Raw genomic sequence first — 19,124 nt, forward strand, 5'->3', positions numbered from 1 at the left:
AGAATTGTGACCAGCAGCCAGCATTTCCTTAGGGAAGGTGCGCTCGGGCTTGCATCAGTGTGTAGTGTTCCCCTTGGTTCCAATGTGTAATGATTAACAGTGGTTCCCAGCTCTTGGGCAGCCCAGTGGGATCTGGTAGAGCTGAACAGCGCTGTGAGAGCAGTCTTTGCCAGACGTGGCATCCCCGCAGCACTGGTCAAGAGACAAAAGCCTTTAGTGTTCCCCAAAAGAATTTAAAACATTTTACATCAAACGGCTGCAGAAGTTCAAACATGTCACTGCTGGCCTATGGCACGGGCTGGGACGAGGGGGGGAGGAAAGTGCAGGGCAGAGCATGGGTTGCACAAATGATTTCTGAGCTCTCCGTACATCTCTTGCATGATTGACGCTCTCCATGTGAGGAACAAGAAATGCAACGTGCGATGGTTTTGCATCGCCAAATAGAAGTTAAACAGCCGTCCCTGAAATAGGAGCAGAGCTTCTCCATGTCGGCACCTCCCCAGGGTGGGTTCCCTCTGCCCAGCACTCCCAAACAGCTCCGGGTTAAATCGTGAAAGGCCCTTTATCCCCTCTCCCTTGTTTGATCCCTCCCACAAGCCCTTCCTGTGCCTGCATTCACACTGCCCGTGCCTTCTGCGGCCACGCCACAGCCTTACCTCTGAAGGAGGCATTGATCTAAATATACCCAGTGTCCAAAGCAAATGCTCTGTTCCCAGTGCCGTGTGGTTCCGGTGGCATCTCCTCCCCCCTGTAACTGTTCTTATTTTGGCTAATTAAATTAGAACTGCCACTTTTTTTTTATTATTATTATTTATTTAATTTCATCGCTGTGCCAATTTGCTGCAGTTTATTTAGTATTTTAAAGCAGCTTCCATTTAAATATGGAAAGGAAGGAAAATAAATCTGCTAAATATATTTCTCTTCAGCTCATATGTTGCAGCTTTTTGTCTTTTTGAAGAACGAGGTCTAATTTCTGGACCCAAATCCACTTGGCACTACTCTTGGCTTCAACAAACTGGGTTTCCTTTTGTTTTAAACTCATTCCCTTATCCCAGCTGCTGTGCTATGCTGATGCCTGTGTGCCAACAGGGCCCTTCTGCATCTGTTTGGATTGAAACTGCTCATCTGAGCAAAGTTGAGCACGTCCATCAATATTGGCATTGCTTTTGGTCTCATCTTTGCAAAGAGCTGTAGCACCCCTCCTGCTTTCCTCCTTGTCCCTTGCTCTGGGAAGCTGGGCCTTGATCTCCTTGGGTTAGCCTGGCTCGTTTAGGGGTGAGGGAGATGATTCAATATTCATTGGTTTTGGAAGAGGTGGGAAAGAGCAGTAGGCTGCAATGTGTAGTCAACAGCACGCGTTTCTTTCTCGATTCTACACATTTCTTTGCAAAGTTATAGGTTGTTTTTTTTTTTTTATTAAATAAAACGCTTAGACTTGGCTAGAAAGTGTTTCTGAACAAAGAATGCATGTCTGAAAAACATGCAAGAAACAGCTGGGAGAAAAAAATAGCTGAGAAAATAGAAATTTGATGTGGTTTCTGACAAGCGTGTGAGAGCCTGTTGTCCCCAGAGTCACAGAGCTGCTCAGGGTGGGCTGGGGGAGCACTCAGGGTTTGCTGTGCAGAGCTCTGTGCAGGTTTGTGGATGTGTGTGATTTGGCTGCTTGCTTCTGGACAGGTTCCCTGGAGGAAAGCAGGCCGTGAGGATGCTGCTTATTTACCCCATTCCTAACGTGGCTTATTTCAGATCCCTTGGTGTTCTATTGTTGTTACTTAAAGCTTTGTCTATTATAGCAAGAAAGCGAAATGCAGATGTTTCAGAGCAAAGGTATGAATAAAATCTTGTGCCTATAGAAATTGGGAGATGCAAAACCACAGCCCCTGCGTGCAAGCATGGCTCAGCCAAAGGCACATATTGAAGAGAAAAGTCCTCAGCACGCATGGTAACAGAAGACATCATGTATGCAGGAGGTCTGGTTTATGGGGGCAAAGCATAGCTTTTGGCTGCATTCTGGGGTCACTTTTTTGAGTGAAACCCTCTTTGCTGAGTCAGACCAGTGGGTCCTGGAGCTGTGCGCTGTGAGCATGAGAGCGTTCCTCTCCAGCTCCAGGTTCAGGGACGCGGGTCGGCGGCTCTGTTTATTTCGGGGGGGTACCCGAGGTCGGTGCCTACAATCAGACGGACAGGCTTTGGTTCTGCCGCTCCTCGAGCGCCTGTGGGGGACGTGGGGAGAGCCTCGGAGGCACTCAGCTGCGATGCTGAGCTCTGTGCCCGCTCCCCGCAGCTCCTTCCCCGCCGGGGAGCCCCGGTGCCCCCATCCTCCCGTGCGGTACGGCGGCGCTGAACCTGCCCCTCGGAGGCTGGATCTGTGCTCATTAGCTGATGTTTGCTGAAACCGGATACCTGGGGCACCCCAGCCAGCGAGCGGAGTCCCCTGGCTGCAGCTATTTAAAAGGACGAGGGCAGCCTTACCGTTTCCACCTCTTTCACATCCATGTCCCTCCCAGCGCCCGTTCCCAACCCAGCTCCTCTCCTGGATTCCCGCAGCATCAATGATCCTCGAGCGGAGCGACCCGCGGGGAACCTGCTCGTGTGCACACCGGGAAAGGATTACCTGCTGAATTCGGGGGGACCCAGGCTTTGTGGGGACCCCTGAGCCTGGCAGGCACCCGCTGGCTTCCAGCGCAGGAGAAACCCTGAGGCTGAAGGGGAAGGAAACAGGAAAGGGCCTGAGGTGTTTTGGTTTGGTTTTGCTCCTTTTGCTTTTTTTTTTTTGCTTTTTTTTTTAATTATTATTATTACTTTAATAATTTTTTTTAAGAAGTAGACGTTGTTGTAAGCTGCTGGGACAAATGAATGCCAATGAAGGTGGGGCTGCAAGGAGACGTTGCACAGCCTCTCTCCTCGCTGCAAAGTAAGTGCCCAAAGAAGAGCTGCTGTGTGAGAGGCAGGGCTGGGGGAGCCCGGGTGTGGGGGGAGGCAGGAGCCAGCGCTGCCCACGGAGCTGAGGGTTTGCTCTGTCCTGGTGTTCTGTTCATAGCAGCCAGGGCTTGGGGTGTCCCGGCTTGTTGGAAAAGGAGGGAGCAAAAGGATGTGAGTTTTACCCATGCTGGCCAGCACTGAGTCCCCTCTCGTGGCACAGCTGCCTGAGTGACTTGGGATCTGATTTGCTCTGATGGATTTTGTCTGAAAGATCTCAATCCCCATCTCCCTGCCTTCTGGGTTTCTGTCACGTGGTGGTGGGAGTACAGGGGTGCAGGGGTCCCCCTTCCTCCCTCCCCATTGCAGCAGTGCAATGCAAGGAAGGACGTGGGGGGTCCTGCACATCTGAGCCCCTCTGTGCGCTCCCATCCTCCCCCCCATCCCGAGCCCCACACCAGCAGAAGCCACATTGGGTACCTTGTAATGTGGGGCCCAGCTGTGCCGGTGCTGTAGGTCTGAGCTGCTTTGGACACAGGGTTTGCAGCCCCGCAGCGATCTCCATCAGCAGCCTTCCCCACACTGGGACCTTTCTCCACGGAGTCTTCCTCTCTCGCTCCTCACAGCCCGGAAAGGATCCTCGGTTCCTCCTCTGCAGCTCTTCTGGCCGAAGAGTTTCTTTTTATTATTTATTTACGTTGTATTACTTTCTGCAAATGCTTCGGTGTTACAGAGGAGGGCAGCAGAGAGAGGCAGCGGGGACATCCTTAAATAATTTTCATTTCTCAAAATCTGCCTTTTCCTCTTCTCTCTAAGTCCAGAGGAGAGATCCTTGGGGGGGTGGGAGGCACATCTGCACTGCAAATAAAAATAACTATCGCAACCACCAACCCAACCAACAACAACAACAACAAAAAGTTACAGCTAAGAAAAAAATAACACTAATCAAGGATTTTGGAAACCAGAAGTAACAGAAATTGTGCTATTAATAAGGAGGAGGAAAAAAAAAAAAAAAAGAGAGAGAGGCAAGAAATCCAGCGACCATGGGCCAGCGTGGCTTCCTAGCATGTACTTTCTGTTCTCTCTCCTTTTTCCCAAGGTAATTGCAGTCTGCCGAGAGGGAGTTAAATGGGATTAAAAGATCTGTGTAAGCAAAAGGACCCAGAAGAGAAGGAGGAAGGAGTGAGCCGTCCGGGCCAGGGGGTGTCTTTGACACAGCTGAGCCCCTTAGAGAGGCAGAGAGCTGAGCTCCCGGGAAGGATGTACCCACAAACCGGCCTGTTCCCCTTTTTCTGATGGATTGCTGCAAAAATTGCCCGAAAGAGACAATGCACTAAACGTGATGGAGCCGGAATCAGAGCCGGTCTCCAGACTCAGAGCTACAGCAGCAGGCAGGGGGTGAGTACAAAGTGCTGCTTCTGCCGGCGCTGGGGAAGGGCATCCCGGGTGGGGACGGGGTCCCGGGGGTGCCGGGAGGGTTCCGGAGGGGAGAGCGTGCCTGCAGGGAGCCCCGCACGCTGGGGCGGTTGGGGTTGGGGTGGGGGAAGACATTCCTTCTGCCAGGGGATGATGTGAAAACTCCTGGGCTGGAGAGGAGAATGGGTTGGGAAGCAGGGAGGCCACGCTGGAGTTGGAGCAGGAGGGTGGGAATGGGGCTGGGGTGTGCAGCCGGGGGTGAGAGCACGGCGGTGGGGAGCGGAGTGGGGGGGTGGGCACAGCGCTGGGATGGCAGGGGAACCCCCAGTTCTTAGCACTGGGGGAAGGGGCTCCCAGACCAGGGACTGATCCGCATGGAGGGCACAGGAATCACAGCTGCATCGAGATGCCGGAGAGGGCGATTCCACCTCCCTGCAGTGCCCCCAGCACCTCTGCCCCGGGTGGGCACGGGGAGGGTCCCAACCCCACGCAGGAGCAGGACGGAAGCACCGCCACCCAGCCCTGCACCGCGGGATGGGGGGCACCGGTACCTGGAGAGCAGTATTGTGGTCCTCCAAAAAGTGGGAGAGCTATGGGGAGGGCTGAGGCACGTTCCGAGAGGCAGACGGGTGCGTGGTGGCATGTTCTTCATGTGCTCGCTGCACACGCGCGCGCACAAAGGTCTCTGTCTATCTGTATCCACGTATAGTGAAAAAATCACAGCCCGCAGCCTGCCTGTCCTCCTTTTCACGTAGACAGGAGCAGCTTTTGTCATTTTCATCGTTGAATTTGTTGCTGTTGTTGTTGTTGTTGTTGTTGTTGTTCTCCTGAGGCCGAGCAAAGGGTTAATCCCTCTGGTTGCGTTGTCGGATGTAATGATGATTTACCGACACTCCCTTGGAAGGACTGGGATTCTTCTGCCTGGCAGTTTGAAAAAGTTGTGTACAGGATCGCTGCGCTTCTGCCAGAGCCGGATGGGTGCAAGATGGGGGAGAAGGACGGGTGGGGGGCTGGGGGCACCCCGAGGGTCACCCCTCTGCCTGCAGCCACCCCACGTGCGGTGCCGGAGCCGGGACGAATGTGCAGCTCCCTTTGTAGGCTGGACGCACGCTCTGCCTGCAGTGTGTCTGTGTGTGTAGGGTTCCGCGTGTGATCCCAGCCGCTCCCACAGCCTGCACTCAGCTCTCCTGGAGCAGCGTGTGTGTGTGTTTGTAGTGTATTTCAGTGCTGTAGAGTGGGTGTTTTTTGCCCAGATGTGGCTGTGGCACATCAGGAGATGCTGTAGCTGTACCATCTCCCACTTGCACCTTTTAAACACTGTTATGGCCAGAGTGCAGCGCCTGCCTGGGTCCGTGCAAGTGTAGCTGTCTGTCAAAAATGGAGAAGGCCGAGGGGGAGCAGGGGATGAGGAGTGCTGCAGAGGACCGAGAGCAGCACAGCCATGCGGTGGGGTGTTCAGAGGGCCACAATGCTGGGGGGACCCTTGGAGGTGCCTTCGTGCTGCACTGTGAGCGGGATGGAGGGGTTAGCTGTGGTCACGCTGCAGGTGTGGGCAGGGAGATCCTGCTTGGGTCCCAGCACTGTGCTGATGCTGGGTTAGGGGCTGGGTTAGGGGCTGGGCACCAGCAGGACTGTGCGTGCGAGAGGGCTGGGTCTGCACCACCGAGCAGTGCCATAGGAAACGTGCTCTGTGGGCTCGTGGTAACTCTGGATATGAGAGCCTTTTGTTCCCAGGGTCTGCTCTGGGTTACATACCTTGCCAGCGTGCTGCTGATCCGTTCCTTCCTCGGCAGAGGTCGCTTGCTGCTCTTACATTATCTCCCGATGGGCTTTTCGGTGCTGGGATTCAACTTGCTTGGCGCAGCGGTGCTGTGCATCCTGCCATTCCCCTGCTGGCTCTTCCTGTCAAGGCCTTCAGTCTCAGCAACACTCCCGGAACCCTCTGGTGCCTTCACATGAAGCGCTGGGTCCCCACGTGTCCCTGGGGCTCCACATGTCACAGCACTCCTCTGGCATCCCCATCGTAGGGCTGGTGGCTGGGAACTGTGTGTGTTCAACACCACTTGTGCTCTACCCCCAGCCCCTTCCAGTCCCAGCGCTGTGTGCTGCCCATGTTTCAAGGGGACAAGGTGGATCTGCAGGCAGGACAAGCAATTTGGGACAAATTACAGCAACACTGGGCACGTTCAGCAGCAGGCAGGTCAATGGGACATGCAGCAAAGAGAAGGTGGTTGCACAGCCTTGTGGAGATGTGTCCTGGAATGGTTAGGGTTAGGGTCACAGCATCATGACCAAGGCATTGGCTGAGGTCCTGCAGCTGGTCACTCCCCTGCTGCCACTCTGATACAGCTTCCAGCCTCATCCTATCTGTACTGCTTCAAACCTGCACTCATTGAGGTTGCATTAAAGACCAGGGGACTCCCAGGCCTTGCAGTAAGGGGTTGGATGAAATCTTTAAACAGCGAGAGAACAGAGATTTTTCTTCTCTGCCACTTTGTTGGGGGCATGAGGGGAAGGTGGATGTGAAGTGCAAATGGAAACAATGGGGAATTATATGCTCTGCCATTTGTATGCCATATGCTCTGCCAAATCCCATTCACAACATGAAGGAATGCAAAGGTGTTTTTTGGAAGGACTAAAAAAAGGAGTTGGATGACAGATCACACTTAGCACTTCTGCTCCAGTTACTAGCTGAGGACACAAAGGGGAGGACTGCAGTGAGTGTTGTCACATCATTCAGCAGCAAAGCCAACAACTCAGACAGGGCTGGTGAGCAAAGAGGAGACGAAGGAGCGTGTTGTCAGTAAGATCCCCTATTGTAGGAAGTTGCTGGGAGGCATCTGGAAGGGTGTCTGAGTCATCACAGCCCCATCAGCCTGTCTGTCCTTCATCCACAAAGTGAGGAAGCAGGCTGTCAGCAGCAGGAGCTCAGAGAAGCTCTGAGGCTGGGCTGTGCAATGAATATGCAAGCTCTGGTTCCCAAGAAGAAGCGTGGGGACTGGGAGCTCGAATCCCACCAGCCCTTCATCTGCGGGTATCAGCATAAACCCTTGCAAGAGAAGGAGTGGGGTCAGTCACACCAATGCTCCATCACTCTTCTTGATCCTTCATCTTTGTGGCTAGGCATGCAATGAGTTTGTAGTTGCAGCTGAGGTTATATAGAACTGTACCCAGGAGCAGCGGGTTGGATGAAATTGTTTTGTGAACTTGGTGCTGGATATTTTGGGGAGCTGGTTGTGTTGTACATATATATATATATGAATGTATGTATGTATATTTAACGTTGAAAAAAAAACCAAAACAACCCACAGAACCATGCAGGGTCAAGACAGGGACATCCACATAACGATAGGTTCCCATCCCTCTCTCTCAGAGGAACACTGTCCTTTCCAGAAGCCTTGGAAAGACAGCAGCAGTTTGTGCAAAGGGCAATAGTCACACCAAATGAGATTTCCACCTCCAACAGCTGGGAGTGGGGTTCATTCCATGGGGCAGTTTGGAGCCTCCATACGTAGGCTGTGATTTCTGTTTCCTGTTGGCTGCAGAACTGCCTGGAAGTCATATTAAAAGTCACCTCCACTCACATGCATCAGATCTTAAGTGACACATAAATGATCTCTTTTTAAGAATTATTATTTGATCTACAGTTGGAAACGCGGATTTGCCTTTCTTGAAAAGCAGTTTGCAGCACCCAGCTGGCCTTCTGATCTATTGAACAGAAATAAATACACCTGGATAGGAGAGAGTGGGAGGAATTGTTTTTCCAATCTCAACATTGCAGTTCCCAAAACTGCACTTTTGCACTGTAAATGAGTGCAAAAAGGTAATAAATAAATAAATGAAAATGCCGGTTTGGTCCTTTGTAATATGTTTTGTTTCAGTTTTGACACATTGTTTAAGCAAAAAGGGGCATCTGGGATGATGCAGTCATCTCCTGACATCCTGCAGCCCTGACGTGAGTGGTCCTACACCTTCTGATTGCTTTTTGTAGGAACTCCTCATCGTGTTTGTTCTGCTGCTACCTGCATGCCCACCCCCTCACTGGGGAATGCTGAAGTCACTGCCATAGGCTGAGATGTGCCACTGTTGGCCTTTGTACTTCTCAGTCCTTCTCTTGTCTTGTACTCTCAACGCTGTGTTGTTCTCACAGGCTCATCGTTGGCATCTGCCAAAAGTAATGCAGTCAGTAGCTTCAGTTTGCTGTAAAGGGAGCTTGTGTCTCCGCTGGAAAACCTTTAGGGTTCGTGTGATCTTAGGTCATTGGTGTTTAAGGGCATTTCTTCACCTGGTAGCTACAGCGGCGGGATCCTCATTTGGGTATTCAAAGGCCCTGTGCTATAAAAGAAATGAATTACTTTAGTGGGTGCCTCTTGCTGGAGTCTCTGTGGAAATCGCTGGTGGTGGCAAGAGGCAGAGATGAAGGCAAGGTGGGTTCAATAGCTCTATATAAGGAGAAAAGCCTTCACTATTACTACTCAAGCTGCTTATGCAATCCTGTCGCTGCGGAGTTGTAACGGAAAAAGAGCTTGCTTTATAAAATCCTGCAATAATTAACAGCCCCATCAGTCACAGGTCTGCCATTTGGAAGCTGCCTGTGCTTTTTCCATTAAGTTGGTAAATTTTGCCAAAGTGTTTTTCTTCAGTGCTTTGGCACTCGGCCCTGCTCTCAGCTCGTACAGCGCGCGGGGTCCAGGAGCGGGGCTGGGGCCAGCTGGATCCCGTGCCTTCGTCTCCTTTATGGCCCCGTCGCTGTCACCAGAATGGAATTATGTGCTGGATTTTCCCTGAGGCTCGTTCCCCTCACCGTGTTGGTCAACAGGAATTTTGGAAGCAGATTTGGGTTGTGAAGGTGCTCCTGCACCCCTCCGAAACCTGTGCGTTGTGTGCCCAAGTGTTTGCACAGAGCAGTACAAATCAGATCCTCACCAGAGCATAGGTGTTCTTAATGCCCAGGGCTCCTCCTGATAACCTTGTGTTGGTCATCCCTTCCCCTCGCCTTCCCACCAAGCAGTTTAGCCCAGTTGGTGGCACCCAACAAAACCTTTGCTCCACACACGTGTGGGAATGGCATCCACGTCCCGATGCTCCATTGGTCCTTAGGAGGCGAGCACAGAAGTGCAAGTCTTCCTATGATGTAGATTTTGGCCTCATTTCAGTCATAAAAAGGTTTCAGCTAGAGGTGGCCATGAGGAGTCATCGTATTCCCTTTGCCTTCCTACTTCCCAGGCCTGCAGTACCAAGAGGTGCATCTTATGGGCTGCAGTGAGCAGAAAACAGCCCCATCTCCCCACTGGAGATCTCTGGAGTGCAGGGAAGCTTTCCTGGTTAGCATATAACTGGCTACAGAACTTGGTGAAAGGTTTTGCTGTTCCAAGCCGCCGTTCCTTCATGCATGAACTACAGCAGCCCCAGAGCTCCTGAAATGCGCAGCCTGGTGTCAGGGTAATGGAAACAGTACAAAAGTGATGTGATTCGTCTCATCTGTGGGGCTGCTCCAGTATTTTGTCCCTTCAAGCCTTAAAATATTAACTAAGTGGCTGGATTCCTGCATGGAGCTTTACGTTCAAGGCCAGGTTTCCCCGCTGATGCGTAAATCACTGCAGCTTCATTGGAGCTGTGAGAAAGGGTCTCCAGCAGTAGGTGAGGATCTGGCCTGGGGCAACGCATCGTCTCAGAGGATATTTTCCCGTGCTAAAGCCTGAGACTTGATGGCAGGAGAAGAGTGGTCTCTAATCCCCATTGATAAATGATTCCTCTCTGCCAGATCTCAGAGAGGAGCGAGCAGCACTTTGCCATTGCTCTGCATATCCCAGTGCTCGCGCTGGTTTGGCTGAGATGAAGAACAACCGGTGGACGTCCCGCACTCCTCTGGCTGAGGACTGTCTGTAGTTTACATTTTTGTCTCCGTTCCTCCAGCTGCCTAATGCCCTTGCTGATCAAGCTGCTAAATCTCAGCTCTCGAAGACGAGGGAATTCAATCTCCAAACTTTCCACTGACAGTTTTAAGTGAGCTTAACCAAGGAGTTTCCTATGTTCGTTGTTTGGCCACAAACCAGGGAAGCTGGCGGGGGATGGGGGGGGGGGGGGGCTCAGATGTCTTTCTGCTAAAACTTTTCCTCTCTGCTGCTGTTTCAATGGCACTGTGATGCTTAAAGCTCAGCTAAGACAGAAAGCTTTGCCCAATCCCTTCTATTGAGCCCCCATTATCCCAGAACGTGGACACTGCCACCAGATGAGGATTCAGGAGATGCCCATTTGCGGGGCTGAGTCTGGTACCAGTGTTGTAGAAACTCATCATTTTCTCTTCTCTTCCAATTTTAGGGGATTCTGCTTTGTCTGGACTGTGTTATGTTTTAGCTGGTTCCTGGGATTCACACAGGGAAACTCTGAAGGTAAATCACACTTTTTTCCCCTCTTCCTTTTTAAATCAAATTGAAAGCCGAGGGCTTTTATATAATTTTAGGGCCAAACATTTAATAATTCCAGAGCCCAGTGTGGAGAATTAAGTGCATTTATTGCTGATCATTGCAGTACTGATGATGTAGATGATGCAGTTAACAGCTGGCAAAGGAACCGGGTTTCTGCAGGTGATTACGTGCCCCACAGGACTCTCAGAAGTGCCTTTCTGCCTGGTGGAGCAACTGGGAATGAAGCACTTTGGTGTATCTAAAATATCATTGGCATCTACCTGCATTAGCTCGCACTTAACTACTTTTAGGAGGTGCCCCTTAAGACCAGGCCATTAAGGAATTAAGAGTCTCTGGCAAACGATTTTTTCCTTGACTTGGATGCAATCCAGTCGTGCCTGTGCAGATACATGGGATGCAGTGCATGTAGAAATGATGAGAGTTCTGAAAGTAGGAGGTTGGCCATTAGGAAGAACTTCTCAGAAAGAGCAGTGAGGCAGTGGCACAGGCTGCCCAGGGGCAGAGGTACCATCCATGGTGGTATGCAAGGAAAGGGTGGGTGCAGTATTGAGGGATGTGGTTTGTGGGCAGTAGAGGTGGTAGGTGGATGGATGGACTGGATGATCTTAGAGGTCCTTTCCAACCTTAATGATTCTATGAAAAGCAAATTTTAGGAGGAAGCATCCCACAGGGGGTGGTTGATAGGAGAATTTCTGTGTCTGCCTCAGCCCCTGTGCTGCAGGGAGAGCCTTGTATAGGGAACGACCGTATACCTTTACTCGTCTTCTCTAGGCATCCCTTCCTGGTGCTGCTGGAGACAGGACAAGAGTTTGGGCTGCAATAACCCCTGCAATGACAAGTTAGCTTAGAGTCAACAAAAACAAACAAAAGAAATCCATATTTTACAGCTGACAGTGGTAACCGAGCATCTCTGCAACATCTGTTTGTCAGGGAGCCAGCTCCTAGAATAGCAGCACCTCTTCCACATGGATGTTTTACACGGGCGCATGCTGGAACCGAGCAGCTTCCTGCAACCAGGAGACAACAATAAGTGGACTAGCAGGTTCCAGGGCTCTCCTCTCAGTCTCCAAAGCATGAAGGAAAAATAGAAAGTTGGTCAGTGCTCAGCTGTAAGCCAGCCCACGGAGCACTTCTTACAGAAAAAATAAAATAAAATAACATCCCTGCCATCAGCAATTTTGAAAAATGTAATATTTTCCGAATTCTCCTTCAACGCAGAAGAGGTGAACATCTGGCTGAATTACTTAGTCAAGCAGTTTTCAGAGCAAGTTTTATGTCAGCTCATAAAGAGGCAGAACAAATACTGTCTCTTGGCGTCTCTCTTTCGAGTAGATTTTAATATGCTGTTTGGATCCATCTTTATCCATCCTTTTAGTCCCATGATAATTATGGGATGGTGTCATCTTTTTTAGTGTTGCCAACAATTTGAAGGAAACTATTCCACTTTGTCTTTGCTACATTACCTTTGTAGATGCCATCCCGTCTGAGATCATAGAATCATTAAGGTTGGAAAAGACCTCTAAGATCATCCAGCCCATCCATCCACCACTATGGCCCACTAAACCATATCCCTCAGTACCACATCTACCTTTTCTTTGGAGGGTGCCCCCTCCACCACTCCCTGGCAGCCTGTGTCAATAAGGTGGTTCCCCTATGATAAATCATTAAACATTTCTGCTCGTTTTCCCAATAATTGGAGTCAGGCTCTTCTTCTGGGAACCAAAGTCTTCCAAGGAAGGAAGGCTGTAAGGGAACATTGGCCATTTGAGACTGTGTTATCGCTCAGGATTTTTGAATATGAGATTTACAAAATCAATTAGGAGCTTGTTCATGGATCTACATGAGGATGTGATTAAGCCAGTGCTGTGGGATATTGAAAAGACCACAGTTATTACTGTAAGGTGTAGAGATCCGCCTGCACAGTGGAAAATCAGGGAGCACAGAGGGTGGTTTTTTCCCTAAGCATTACAAATCCAAAAGATCATGAGGTTAGTGAGTTCATCTGATGTGCACTGACTAAGGCACTGGGCAGAACTTTTGGAAATGTAGAGCTTATCCTACCCAGTTTTAGCTGTGGGCATCTGATCTCAGCTGCTGGAATCTGGGAAGCTCCAAGTTATTTCTCTTCTGCATTTTGGCTTCCTTCCTGATAAAGACTTTTACATAGGTGAAAAAGGAGCAGGACAGCAATGAAAGCCTTTATCCCCTCTTTTGGACGCAGTTATGTGCTTGTGCAGGAACCTCTGTGCATCTCACTTAGAAAAGATTTTCCCTGTTGCTCAAGTGTTGCTGGAGGAATGCAGCAGTTAGGTTCAAGGCACCTGGGAGCAGGCAGCTCTCAGTGAACGGATTTTTTAAATAATGTGTTTTGATGGAAAAAGTCTACGGAGGAAAAAAAAAAAGAAAAAGCAAAGCAAAAGAGGAAAAAATGCTTTGCTCAACTTGGAGCCATTTAAAGAAGCAAAAATTACCTTGCGTTTTGCATCAGCCGATGACATCCCATCATCCCTGGGGATGTGCCCCACCTGCCCAGGGCGGCCGTGGTGTGCAGGAGTCTGGAGCTGAGTGCCTGGACCTGGGGCTGGAAAATCCACACCCGTGTCCTGCATGAGGTCTGCTTGATTCAGATTCTTTTGCGTAAGCATCAAGAATTTGGCTCTACCTTTGTGGGTTTTTAGGGAGAGGAGAGGTTGGATCGTGCTTTTTTTTTTTTTTTTTTGCTTTTTTTTTTTCCTTTTTCAGCAGCACTGTTTGAGGCAGTTGCTAAAAAGGCAGTTGGGTCGGTGTTGCAAACAGTAGCAGCGTGCTCTGAGCAGGGAAACATCCTTATGTCTCCACAGAGCAGCTACCAAGCAAATAGCACTCAGGGCGTGAAGCATTTCAGCCCAGTGGAGACGCACCGCAGTCTGTCTCTGGGACAGAACCTAAAAATACACGCAGAAATTGGAAGCTGGTGTCTAGCTCCCAGTTTGAGCAGTGAACTTATTTCCTTAGGGCTGAATCCTGGTGTCTTTGAAGTCTGTGGCAGGGGTCCCACTGGAGTTTGCGAGAGCCAGGCTTTGGCCTTTACCGTTTCATGGGCTCTGGAAATGATCCAGTTTGAAGACATGGCTGCCATTCCTCCCCTCGGTGCACAGACTCTACCTTTGCTGTGCTGACAGACAAACCCTGTAGAGCAATAGTGCAGAGAAACAGTGGGGGACTGAGGATTTCTCCCTAGTGTGGGAGAAGGACCGTTTTTAAGCCTGAGCTGTGCGCTACGTTATCCCCTCTGCATGGAGCGGGGAAATTTCCATCCCCTTGCTCATCTGACACGTCTTCTCCAGGATAGTCTCTGCTAGAAAATGAGTTCAGCTGCCTTGTAAAAGGGAGGTGGGAATAAAGCCATTCTCAGACAAAATAAATATTGATTGACTAGTTCTTATGTACAGAAATAGCCATTGTTTTTGCCAAAGTCAAAGAACGGAGGTTTTCTCACTATTCTCCTCCTTTCCTGGCCAGAGACATTACAGGCCTCAGACTGGCTTCAGTCTACATCCCCTCTGGCCAAAACTGAGGATCTCTTTCTAGTGCTGGTTCTCCAAATATTGAGAATTGTGCTGAATGTTTAATAGTTGAGGGTGAAGGCGGCCAAGTTCCAAAGCCCCTCTAGAAAAGCAGCTGGCTTTTTTCTTTGGACAACCTTTCATTTGCCTTTTATTTTCCTATGGGAAAGCTGTGATCCCATGGTGTTAACTGATGTGCATCCATGAGTGGCACTGCTGCATTTCCGATCATTTTGTTCTTACCTTGGGAGATCAGGATTCAGATTAGGCAGCCCAGCAAGAAACTTGCCCAGGCTTTTTTCCCCACTTAAGGATGGAGTTAAATGGTCATCGAGTAACGGGCATTGCATTTGGGCAGGGAAGAGGGAAGGAAAAACAGTTGTTCTATTTTCTTTTCAACAGTAGTAACATCATGTTCGTCACTCTAGCCTTACATTTATGCGTCTTTACCATGCAGTTAACATCCATTATTAGACTAAAAGTTGGAGTTGGAATAAGAGAACAGGCTTTTGAGCCCTTTTTTCAGGTCTGGGCACATTTATTTTTGCAGTTCTTCTCACATAGACCTGAGCATCTTCCCCAGTGAAGTAGTTCAGCTGAAGTTGCAGCCAGCTGGCTCCAGGCTGTGTTGCTGTTGCCTGCTAATCTGCTTTGGACTCCAGGCTGTGTGACTTCTGTTAGACTTCAGGGCCAGAAACCAGAGGACTCTGCTTGCACGTCCTCTACAGGCTTCTCCCAGAGCCAGTGAACAGAGATGGATGCTGTGGACAGCGAGCATCCTGTCTTCTCTTGAGCAATGCACCCAGCAAATCCCACCTGTTCAATGGCAGTCACAGCTAGTTTTCCAGCTTTCCACAATCCAAGCCTGATCCCTCCAACTTACTGAAATAATGTAAGGCTGTAAGATGATCCGCTGGGAAAAAAAGCACTGCTGTTGAGAACCTGAAGAAGTTCAGTGAAATGTAGGTATAGTTTTTTCATGCTGGGAGGCACCTTTGCTTCCCAAAACTCTCCAGAGTCTCTAAGATCAAAAGCTGCTGCTTACTGATCTGTAGAAAGACAGATAGAAGGCTTTTGCTCCCTTTGACAGCTCTGTTCCTTGCCTTCTGGGGGTATAACATTTTGCAATGCTTGCTCAGCCTGTTGTTCAAATTCCTTTCCAGCTGTGTGGTCAGTGCTCAGAACTGCATCTCAGAGAAGTGGAATATTGGTGCTTGGTGGGAAATTGCCTTGCCGTGAGCTCAGCTCCCTCCAGAACATCTGGAGCTGGTCTCTGGTGGGACAGGACAGCTAGGCAGATCCGCCATGGAGCTGATGCATTTTGGCAATTGCCGATGACTGAGTTGAGCGTGCACTTGCTTTTCACTCTGTGTGCAGGAGAAAGAACTGTCTGTGCTCAGCTTTGATTACGCGGATATGCCTTTGTCAGAGGATGGCAGAGGTTTCTTCTGACCCGTTGCACTTTTGCATGGACTGGTTTGATAGCCATCTTACACGGATCCAGCCCTTGGGTTCCTCACCAACTCACATTTTCTTGTCGCTTCCCTTTCAGATGTGGATGTTCTTCAGAGGCTGGGCCTGGGAGGGAGAAGGCCGTCGAGCGGACTGTCCTTATCACATGCCATTCCTCAAGGGGTCATTCCTCTCAAATCAGGGGTTATCTTTACTCAGCGAGCACGCGTCGAAGCACCCATCAGCACCATCTTCCCTGCAGGCTCCAGCACTGACCTGCTCCTAGTGCTGAGCCTGTGCTCCCACCGCATCAACAACGCTTTCCTCTTTGCAGTCAAGAGCAAAAAGAAAAAACTGCAGCTGGGGGTTCAGTTTGTGCCTGGGAAGATAATAGTGTACGTGGGCCACAAGCGCTCTGTATATTTTGATTACAATGTTCACGATGGCCAGTGGCACAATATGGCCATCAATATCCGTGGCCAGACAGTCACTTTATTTACTTCTTGTGGGAAGCACAGAGTACATGCGGATTTGCATTTTAAAAAGGATGAGGCATTGGATCCACATGGGTCTTTCCTCTTTGGGAAGATGAACCATCACTCCGTGCAGTTTGAAGGAGCCATCTGCCAGTTTGATATTTATCCTTCCGCCAAGGCAGCTCATCATTACTGTAAATACCTGAAAAAACATTGCAGGCAAGCAGACACTTACCGGCCAAACCTTCCCCCGCTCATCCCCATCTTGCCCAGGGATCCCAGTGCCTCCCCAGGTACTCCACAGCATATGGAGCCCTCGCTTCAGGGTCTGAAAAACTTGACCACTGCCACCCCATCCTTGGCGTTCGGCAGGGTCACCACACCCCTCAAGACTCGGGGTTCAGGTGCTACAACTGCCTTGGTCTCACCGCAGCCGCCACTTCCAAGACAGACAACCAAAGCCACGAAGGTTGCAGTGGCCCCATCTCCCGCTCCATCGAGTCCTGGGACACAGCCACCCGCCCGTTCGCTGTCTCGGGGGACGGCGACGACCCTCAGGGTGTCTCGGCCAACTTCCAGCACGCACACGGAGAAAACTCCCCTGCCTGGTGCCAAAAACGCCCTGCCAGCAAGCCCGAGCCCTGCCACGACCAGCAGGAAAGAGACCAAGCAAGAGACCAAAAAGATCAACCAAAAATCAACCAGCAAGTCCTCTGAAGCACCCAGTACTGTAAAGCCTACCAGGAGGAGGACTGACAACACAACCAGCAGCGTCCACTTTGTCACCCTGAAGCAAACCCCACAGACCCCAACCGCCGGGCCCCTTCCAAAGAAGCACGTGTCACCCCCCACCAGGAAAGGGGATCCTGGTAACGTCCCTCTGGTGTACACCAAGCCACCCCTGGGGGCTGCCCGTCCTGTCTCCAGAGCCCAGGCTCAGGCCTTCAACCTCACCACCCCAGCTGCAACCGATGGCTATCAGATCTTCGACCCCCTTGGGCCCACTCCGTTTCCATTTTTACTGGGATACCCAGGAATGAAAGGAGACAGAGGACCTCAGGTAAGCTTGAGCACTTTGTGACTCTTTGTAGGTCCAGCTCAGCTGGGTTGGCATTTCCAGAAAAGCAAATACCGAGATGGATTTGGGATTTAAAACAAACAAACAAACAAAAAACCTTTCTCTATTTGCATTGTGTAATGGCTTTTTGTTTGTTTGTTTTGTTTTTCATTTATTCCTTAAAACACCCAAAGAGTTTCCTCTATAAATTTAACTACAGCATTCCACGTGCTCTCAGGGTGTGTGTGTCTTGGCCATGGCGAGCATACACACATTTTGTAATACTAAAAGCAGTCAGGCCACACTAATTATCTGCTAACATGTTTTTTTTAATGTAAGAATGCAAACAGAATCTTTAATCTGGCCAACGTTCAGGAGGATTTGGTGTTCCAACCCAAGCCTTTTGCTGTAATATATATGTGAGAGAGGGGCTGTACATGTATAAGTTTCTCCCAGACGGAGATTTTGGTTGCCAAGTTCCAGCCTAGAGCAAATTTTTACAGCTGACTTCTTAAAATAGTGAAAGAAGGGTATACAATGGAAAATTTGAGACAAGCTCCAGGAACACAATCAACAGCACTTGTGACTGCAGATGTGCTGCGCGTTGTTGCAACCCCTAAAATGCAAGGGCTGTGTTTTGGTGAGCCCCCAATACTTTGCTCATCTTCACGTCCTGCCTCTCACTTTTCAAAGCAGTGTGTTGGGTTCTCTCTGGTAGTTTTGGGGGAGTTACTGAGGGGTGTGCTTCGTTCCGAGGTTCCCAGCTGTGGGAGAGGTGAAGGATGCCTGGCTGCACAGGCACATCCCTGCTGTAGTCATTGCGTTTGGAGATGTTTTGTAAAATCCCTGAGTAGGCAGAATGAGCTTCCGCAGATTTATCTGTGGGCAGTGTTTCACGGAGTAAAATTTCAGGCATAAATCCAAGAACAGAAGTTCAGCAATTGTGAACTTCTCTTAAAACACTCCTTACCTGCAATGGCTACATCTGTGTGGCCCGTGCTGAGCCCAGAGAAGTCTTAGACTGAACTGTGCTGAGGGTGACCAGGCTCCAAGTCCCCACATCCCCCTGCAATTTAAAGAGCGAATTATTGAACTGGAGTGGAAAATCCCTCTCAGCTTGTGAATCATAGCAAAGAAACTGATTCAGGCTGTGAGGATTGAGGGAAGAGATGGCGACGTTTTTCCATCTGGTCCGAGAACTGCAGTCTTGAATTGAGGGAAAGGAGAACATCTTGAGGCTCTGCCTGGCCCCGTGCTCTCCAACTGCTGGAAACAAAGTCAGCACTTAGGGAGGAAAGGTTATGGCTGGAGCTGGCTGCTGTGACTCATCGGGGATCTCTGTACAATGGTTCCTTGAATGTCTCTGACGTGGGAACAGAAAAGGGAGAAAAGAACAGAATGGGGCTGACACACTGAGAAATGCAGCAGTCCGACAGCCAGACAAGTGTGTTCAGAGAGAGTGCTGATGAATGCTCTGTGCTTGAGTAATGGCCTGGCAGCATCCTGGTGCTCAGGCAGATGCTCTGGTGAGGTGAGGGCAGGTCTCTGGGCTGGTCACGGTGCTGCATGAGATGGCTGGGATGTGATGCATGGAGCACAAAGCAGGGAAGGCAGGAGGGTTTGTTCCTTTGCCTGGCTGTGTTGCCTGACACAAGGTCTCTTCAAGATCCAATATCCCATAATGGGCAGAGAAGGATGTATGGAAAATCAAGGGGGAGCACCACGGCTAAGATGTATGTGTAGAGACATTCTTGGGCTCTCCATCTTACCAAGAGAGGAGAAAGGACCATCCTTCATCCTGATCATCCCAAAATTAGGATGTGACTGACAG

At 50.0% G+C, this 19,124-nt stretch overlaps 1 protein-coding gene and 1 long non-coding RNA gene across 4 annotated transcripts in view; one reads left to right on the plus strand and one right to left on the minus strand.

Moving 5' to 3' along the window:
- Positions 1-2,593: 2,593 nt before the first annotated feature.
- Positions 2,594-5,478, minus strand: LOC125702541 (uncharacterized). Its single transcript, XR_007380633.1, has 3 exons — positions 4,887-5,478; positions 3,400-3,777; positions 2,594-2,702 (listed from the first exon to the last, which is right to left on the minus strand). It is a non-coding gene; the product is annotated as an uncharacterized LOC125702541 (long non-coding RNA).
- LOC125702540 (collagen alpha-1(XXVII) chain-like) overlaps positions 3,777-19,124 on the plus strand; it is a 127,011-nt gene continuing 111,663 nt past the window's right edge. For all 3 annotated transcript variants that reach the window (XR_007380632.1, XM_048965961.1, XM_048965960.1), the window contains exons 1-3: positions 3,777-4,317; positions 10,657-10,727; positions 15,861-17,296. Coding sequence is in view for 2 of the 3 variants with exons in the window: in XM_048965961.1 (XP_048821918.1) it covers positions 4,262-4,317; positions 10,657-10,727; positions 15,861-17,296 (1,563 nt within the window). In the remaining variant the exon portion in view is untranslated. The remainder of the gene's footprint in view (positions 4,318-10,656; positions 10,728-15,860; positions 17,297-19,124) is intronic.

This window comes from Lagopus muta, chromosome 19 (assembly GCF_023343835.1).
Source record: "Lagopus muta isolate bLagMut1 chromosome 19, bLagMut1 primary, whole genome shotgun sequence".
Lineage (NCBI taxonomy): Eukaryota > Metazoa > Chordata > Aves > Galliformes > Phasianidae > Lagopus > Lagopus muta.